Source organism: Anoplophora glabripennis, unplaced genomic scaffold (assembly GCF_000390285.2).
Source record: "Anoplophora glabripennis isolate ALB-LARVAE unplaced genomic scaffold, Agla_2.0 scaffold1250, whole genome shotgun sequence".
Taxonomy (NCBI): Eukaryota; Metazoa; Arthropoda; class Insecta; order Coleoptera; family Cerambycidae; genus Anoplophora; species Anoplophora glabripennis.
Genome location: NW_019417440.1, coordinates 9240 through 17665, shown reverse-complemented (window position 1 = coordinate 17665; position 8426 = coordinate 9240). Strand labels below are relative to the sequence as shown.

Sequence of the window (8426 nt, the reverse complement as noted above, 5' to 3'; positions counted from 1 at the left end):
CGGATGGCAGGGGAATATGGTTAACACCCAACCTTTCTTCGGTATTTGATTTAGAATTATTGCTGTTGGAATTTGGCGTTGTCCGTGTCCTGTATAGAAAAGTCACATTTCAATGTGGTAAAGTTCAATTTTGAATTTAATAAAAATCATATTATCAGTCAAAAAGCATACAACTTTGCTTTCTGATGAAGAAGCCATTACGAAACAAATAAAAAGAATAATTCTAGTAATTAATTGGTGCCAGTCTACCGCTTAAAAGGAAATTTAACGTACGCGGCCGATTTTCCTCAAGCCCGTCCCAAAACCGCGTCGCGAAAGCTTTCTTGTAATTTCGCGTGTACCCAATTAGCTCGGTGCCCTTATTAGTCATTAAATCGCCGAAGACCCTCTCCGCATACAAATAGAATCGTCAAGACGTGTTCACTTTCTTCCGTAAAATTCGGCACGGGCGGTAGGGGGCATAATCGAACTGCCAATAAAGTTATTCAGTCCGACGAGCTTATTTGCGTTTTTACGATACGTCAGTTCTGATCGTACAATGGGCGCCTGTCGGAGTCGGACAGATCGCGCAGACAATGCCACGGTGGGTCTGTGGGACCCAACAACAATGCTCTCTAAGCAGTGTTGCCAGATGAAAAAAAATATATATGGTATCCGACACTTGAAAAAAATGGTATTTTACTGACAAATATGGTATCTTGATAACACTAAAATAACAAGGTTTTACACATAATCAATAAGTAAAAAAACAACAGTAATATTGAATTTGTATTTTAAACCATATATTTAAGCAACAAAAAACGGGTCTATTCTGCAACGCTTTTGGTTAAATTTTAGTGTAAAGTGTAAAAATTGTAATGGGTTTATTTTAACCAAATATGTTAAAATTTAGCGGGACCAAAATAGATGCTGTTAAAATTTAACCTGGCTTGACAAATGGTATAATTGATCTCTATTATTTATAAATGTTATAATGGCCCTACAAATTAAAATATTTCAAGCTTTATTTGCAACCACCACAATTTCTTTTTTTAATCCCCCATAACTCGGCTAAATCACAAGAATCTTATAAATTGCTTACTTTATTTGTACTAATCCACCAATCGAGGTTATATTATTAGGTCTGTTCCAACAAGAGTCAGGGATTGGTTCCCAACCGTTTGAAATGTTTGGCCAACTAAGTTCTAAATGTGTCTTCACTGAATATATCGCAAGAATTAGTTGGATGCACATTTCAAACAGTTCGGAACCAATTCCTGACTCATGTTGGAACAGACCTATTATCACAAATCGACGTCTTTTACCCATAGAAAAATAGAAATATTTCTATGCTTTTTCCTTACTACGGCTAGTAAAATTATTTTAACTGGGCCGTTGAAAAACATACAGAATATCAGTTGGAGTTATTATTTTTAGCGGTATGGTTAAAATTAATATTTTAACAGGATGGTTAATTTTAACCTATAAGATACAGAATACAGCTGAATGACTGTTAAAATTATGAGTTAGGTAAATATGCAAAAACGGTAAGTATTTCAAATGATCGATCATTAATTCAAAATCAATATGTAGATACCATTTTTTTGCCATTCAAGTTCATAATTTTCAAACATGGACCATTTCTTTTTTGTTCAGTAATATACCTGTGGCCGCTGTTTCTAATTGACTGTTGAAATTATCAATCAAGTAAATAAGTAAAACCAGTAAGTACTTCAAATGATAGATATTTTTTCAGAATAAATATGTACCTTTTTTTTGTTGTTCAAATTCATAATTTTCAAACATGAATCATTTCCGCCTGCCTCACCGTAAATAAAATACATCGTCACTGTTTCGTCTGTTACATATTTAGGTATTTTAGTTTTTGGCTTTATCGATTTATGAGAGGGTGTTCGTATATGGGTGTTCCTTTGTGTTATGTATAACCTTATACAGTGTGTCCCCGGATTGGGGTACCGCACTCTTGTAAACTTTTTTATTGTTGACTTTTCGAGAAAAAGTTATTCTTGACAAAAAAGTTTTGCTTTTCTTGGGCAGTAATCAAATATGTAATAAAACATACAGGGCGTCCAAAAAATTTCAAAATGTGAAATTTTCCGTAAACATAGTGCCTTTAATTTTTGTTTTCGTTTAAAACTGTATTTAACAAAGTTGTTCAAGTACTCAAGAAATGCAGGGTTTTGTCAGAAAAGACCTATAATCACATTTTGCAAATAAAAAACACGCTGCAATTTTTAACTACCTTACATTCTTACATACCATATAATTACCATGGACATTTCCTTATCAATACCAAAGTGAACATATTTATTTTTGTTAACTGCCCAGCGAATAATTTTTATTAATAATGCTATCCCTGGGGCAATGAATTTATCTTGTGAAATGTTATGGAATCGGTTCATATCGATATGCAATATAAATTTTTAACGAAAAGTATCCAAATGTAACTGTCACTCCTAGGGGAAAACAATGATAACGACGCTGCTACTGTTGTATTTATGGACTTGGTACAAGACAATCTAAAGATGTCACTCAGGAAAAGGCTAGAAAACATAGAGAGGTATTAGCAGATCTCACATTCAAAGAATTTTAGTATACAACAAAATCTATCCATTTAAACCAGTGTTTACTAATAAATTGGTTGATGGTCGTCGTTTGAACTTTTGTTTAACAATGGGCAAGAAACTGATTGATAACAGATTATTTCATTACAATATTGTATTTACTGATGAATCAACATTCACAATTGGCGTGGTTTTCTCTCAAAATTATAGATACTGGATTACAGATAATCCAAATTTTCGATTAATAACTAAAAAAATTTAAAAAAGTAAATATCTGGTGTGGCATAATGTATCATAAAATAACTGGTGCTTACTTTTTGGAAGAAAATGTTAATCAAAATTCGTATTTGGAAATTCTCAATAATTTTGTTTTGGCAGAACTAGATAGCGAAAATTTAGAGTTCAGAAGAAAACTAATATTTCAACAAGATGGATGCACTATGGACCAATACGTTGGCCTGCACGGGCTCCCGACTTGTCCCCATTAGATATTTCTTATGAGGATACCTAAAGTAAAAACTGTATTTAAACAAATTTGGCGATAACATTGATTTACTTAAGCAAAAAATTCAGGAAAGTTGCCACCATAAACGTAGAAATGATCTCGTCTGTGTACAAGGAATTTAGAAAAGATTAGATTGAATGAAATATATTTACAAGTTGAATATGACTTGCTTCGTTAATTGTTATTAATTCCAGTCTACTTTTATTTTTTGGTTTGCAGGCTACCATGGCAGTTGTTAATGGTAGAACAATTTCCTGGCCGGTTGCCATGTCGTCGGTTAAGTTTTCTTGACGTTTCGAGAGACATATTGCTCTTTTCAAAACCTCGAAAACTTTCAGAGTTACTTCTGAGGAAAGAGCGATATGTATCTCGAAACGTCAAGAAACGACTTGGTAGCCAACCCGGATATTGTTCTATCAAGCCATATTATATTAAATTAAAAATTAAAGTTAACTAATTTTTTACCATTTTTGCATGCTTTAAGTAAGATGGTTAAAAATCGTGTCTTCTTATTTGCAAAATGTGATTATTGTTATTTTCTGACTAAACCTTGTATTTAAGCTTTTCTTGGAGTTCTCGAACAAGTTTTTAACGAAAACAAAAATTAAAGGCACTTTGCTTAGGGAAAATTTCACATTTTCAATATTTTAGACGCCCTGTATGTTTTATTACATATTTCATTACTGTTCATGGTTTCCCAAGATAAGCAAAACTTTATACAAGAGTAACTTTTTCTCGAAAAATCAACAATAAAAATGTTTACAGGAGTGCAATACCCCATCCGGCGACACACTGTATATTTATTTATTTCAGTGTTTAGTGACGGTACAGTGTATTCTTGTGTTTTCGTTTTCACGTTTTTGAGTGATATTATGAAAAAGCATGTATACGAATCAAGAAAAAGTTTACATGATTCGAGCCTACCTTTTGTCTGGAAAAGACGATATCAGATGGATTTTCCCGAGCTTCCAGACCGTATAAGAAAATGTTTGTAAGATTGGTTCTGTGATATTATGGGAATTTTGAACGCCAATACGCTAATGTTGGGCGGGAACGAACTCGGAGAGTGAGAAATCGGAAGTTTTAAACGCCGTGGAAGAGGAACCTGGTGCCAGTACTCAAAAATTAGCCACAAGGTTTTAGGTATGTCATATGCTGTAAAAATCAGATGAGTAAACAGACTATTTACTTATTTTTGTGTATTCCATTTATCTTTATTTATTTACCACTGCTTGATTTTTTTGTTAGATCATTTATGTGGGGTGATAAACGCCAATTCAATAAAAGTAACATTCCAAAAAGCAATACTTTACAACGGGTGGTGTGGAAATATATTATAAAATTATAACTTATCATTTATTTTTGGTTGTACCTCAATTTGTACCAAATTTTACGTAGCATCGAACTTACTGATAATGAAAAATTTAAAATGGGCATGGAATCGTAATCCTAGTACTTATTTGCACCACTTTTATTTTGGTTTATATCACAAACCCTAGGGGGTTGAGGGGTGAATAGTGAATAAATATATAAATTTTGCGAAATTTATCTGACATGAAAAATGCAAACGGATATGGATTCGTAATCGTTAGTACCTATTTGTTTGCTTTCTACTGTACCTCAAACCTATACGAGGAAACGAATTAATAAGAATTATGAAATTCGTTATATTTAATTATTTTGGATTATAAATGTTGATCTTAAATTCTTGGTTTTGCTATATGCAATTGTTATTTTCGATTACACACATTTAGGTGATTTTACAATACTTAATCTGTGAAATTAGAAATTAATAAAAAAAATTAACAAACAATGAAGTTAATTAATTTTCTAATAGCTTGTCTCTTCAGTCATCGATTTCATTTAGATAGCTATCTGGATTTCTATTTGTCCTATAATTTTATTCTTCATCGTTATCGGAAGTTATTTCACGTCAACACAATGCCTTATAACTGCTGCATTCTTTTCTGGGTCTTTTCTGGGTCTTGATAATTAGTGACAACTGAGGAAATACATTACTTTCTTCAGTAACATTTTTTTGATATTTTTCTGGATTGATATCCTGAGTTTCGTATGGAAGAGGTGTTGTTTCCATAACATTTAGTCCGGTCAAATTAGTCATAAAAATAGTGGTCAAATAACAAAAATTCCGACAGAGCTAAATTGGTGGAGACCTTGGGTACACCATTAGAAATAAAGTGTCAAAAGTCCCCACCGATCCCATGTGTGCTAAAAATGTTATTCGGGGCCAAAGGTCAAAATTTGAGGTTTTTTGGATTATTTTCGAAAACGGTAAGTTTTAACTTTAACTTTAAGTAAGAAGTAACTGAAAGTGTAATAATTCGGACTTGCTAAAATATAAAGTGTCTTGGTATTGAAAGAAGACTGTCTATAATTACGCACTTCATTAATAAATCTTCACGCTACTTTTTTACCAGTGAAAGTGATAGCGGGTATCGCATGTAATTATGACCCAGGTACCAATTTTTTTCCGGTTGCTTGGATACCAGGTATCTCTAATTTTCATATATTTAATATTTTATTGAAAAAACAAAAACACGAACCGCGATTCAGTATATGAGGATAGACTGACTATATGGTCTAATAACAGTGGCGGATCGCCAGGTGACTCAATTGATGCACCGCTTCACCTAAAATTTTCATTTCCAAACCAAAAAGTGTTTAGGTTTTGAAATTTGATATTGTTTTTTTTTAGAAAAAGAGCCTCCGTAGACCTTGTAGCCCCAGGCCTCATAAGGGTAATCCGGCCCTGCCAAGAACAATAACTTTTTCTTTATTTCATACGTTGTCTGTGATAAAATATAAGAATGCCGCAGTTGTGGCTGTTAGTAATGGAACTATTGGACTCTATACAGCACACTGATATCACCAGGGTGGGAAATGGGAAACTTAAAACGACGTATCATGAGTAATTAAACCTCAGATAACCACATCGCGAGTTTTATTGGAAAAAAGAAAAGTGCCTTTAATTATCCAGTGGGGCTCAAAATAAATCGATTTAGCTGAACTTACCTTAGTTCAAAGTTGCTCCACTTGGGCCCTGATATTGCAATTTTGAAACTGTTTTTTTTTTTGTAAAATTAAAACGGCTTATGCGATTTTGCTAAAATTTAGTAAGCTGACATCGCTCTATAGGACAATCAACCCTTTATCAAAATGATGAGTAATATCAATTCATTGGCGTAGAACTTGGGGCTTTTAGTAATTCCACCTACCATAATTCTACGCCAATGGAAGAACAGAATTTTAAGTATAAAATTTAGATTAAGTAAATTATTTACTAGAAAAAGGTACTCTTGATAAGACTCGATCACTTTCATGGTTTATTCGAAATTTGAAATTTTAATCATTGGCAGCAATTTTGACACAAAAATTAAATTAGGATAGCATAAATGCAATAAATAAAGATGTCATAGTAGCTGTTCAAAGTGGCCACCATTTACATGCATATACGACGAAGAAAATTGAAATGTAATCTTTGCATAATTTCTTCGTCGCCTATAAGAGTATTTGTTGCATCTTGAAGAAGTTGCCATAGTTGTTCTTCGCTTTCTACCGATGTCATGTAAACCACGGACTCCATAAAAATAATCCAATAGATTTAAGTCGGTAGAACGTGGTGGCCAATTTACAGGAGCATCATTACCTCTACCCATCCATTTGTTTGGGTACTGTTCATAAATTTGGGTACTGTAAATAAATTTATAAAAAATATCCAAATGAAGCAATTTTGAACTAAAGTAAGTTTAACTAAATCGAATTATTTTGAGCCGCAGTGTATCTGGTGTAAAAACCTTATATATATTATATGATCCTATGGATCTAGCTTCTTTTATAAGACATCAAAGATGTTTGTTTTAATTAAGTTTTAGCCATATCTTTCCAAAAAACAAGTGTACCTACTGTATTGAAATTTGACAGACAAGTATAATTTTGTAAGTGTTTCTTTATTCTTGTCTAACAATCTATAGCGATACAACAAGTATATTACTGTTAATGTTAATTAATCATAATCAGCATTCTAAAAATCCTTAAAGCTCAATAAAACAATAGTTTATGGGGCGCTCCAGCCAGTAGGAGCGTAGAAAGATTTATACAAATTCATTTCTAGTCCATATAGGTATGTAGTTTATACTTTGTTACACTGTCAAAAAGTAAAATACATTTACGAATACTAGTTTACTAAATTTCATGTAAGTCGGACAAAATATTTGAAGGTCCGTTGAAAAAAATGTATAATTTGTAAAAAAGTAGGTGAGTTTAACTAAATTATCTTATTTTGGTTTCAATAATCTGTTCTAGCAGTATGTTTGTGAAAAATGGTAAAGTGTGTAACTTTAAAAGTAGGTACTGGTACTATCTTATATTTTCAGTGATAAATACATACCGTTCCTTAACGTGGTAATAGGTGATTTACTTTCGGTTCCATTAAATCCGTGAATAATGATTACATTTTTCTTTGAAGGTTCAAAGCCGGCATATTTTAAAGAATATTTGTTTCTTACATCAATTCTCAGTCTTTTTTGGGCAGTATCACTAAAAATACAATTTTTAATTTAAAATGTACTATTTTTATTGAAAGAAACACAAATTAAAGACACTATAACAACAGCATTGTACATATACTTATTGTATATCCACGTTGTGTATATATTTTCTTCCAAATTTCTATTTTTTCTCTTATAGTGAAAATAAAATATGTACTTACTGTGTATATAAATAAAATTTTATATCGTTATCTGGACACTCGTAATCCCTTTTCATGACACATCTCCAGTACTTGAAGTCCCATATATTCCAAACACCACTTGTGGCATCTAAAGAGAAACATGTCTGTGTTACATACACTCTGTTTCAAATTAAGACGGATCGCTAGTGCTATCTTAGTTATTATTGTAATTCAAATATTGGGGGTCGTTTTTTTAACTGTCGAATAAAAATTGTCTGTTTGATTATAAAGGCCCCAAGGTATAACTCGGTTATCCATTTTTGCACACCTTGTAAAGTATATATATATTTTTAAATGGGATGTTATTTTCTTTATACTGGCGCAGAATTTTTTTTTTTCGTCACTCTTGTAGATGAGTGGTGACGTCATCGATATTTTTGATATGGGATTATATACATTTTTGCATCTTTCGAAGATTCCTTTATTCTCTTTCAATCATATGAAATTTGTGTGCCTTTGCATAACGAAATGTTTTTGACCTTAGTTTACGGTGCCCGCTTTCTAATCATATCAAATAGAAGGTACATACTGGAAAAACTATTTTGCATATCGTTATCTGTTTGTTTCTAATTGTAAAGTATACCACGGTCTCAAAAATGGGTAACCG

At 32.3% G+C, this 8426-nt stretch overlaps 1 protein-coding gene across 1 annotated transcript in view; it reads right to left on the bottom strand.

The window, feature by feature from the left end:
• The window catches only part of LOC108914022 (phospholipase A1), a gene marked incomplete at its 5' end in the record, with an annotated part of 35209 nt that extends 27302 nt beyond the window's left edge, over positions 1–7907 (bottom strand). Inside the window, 2 exons of the mRNA XM_018719713.1 lie at positions 7478–7626; positions 7799–7907. Coding sequence (XP_018575229.1) covers positions 7478–7626; positions 7799–7907 — 258 coding nt within the window. The remainder of the gene's footprint in view (positions 1–7477; positions 7627–7798) is intronic.
• Between the last annotated feature and the right edge of the window lie 519 nt (positions 7908–8426).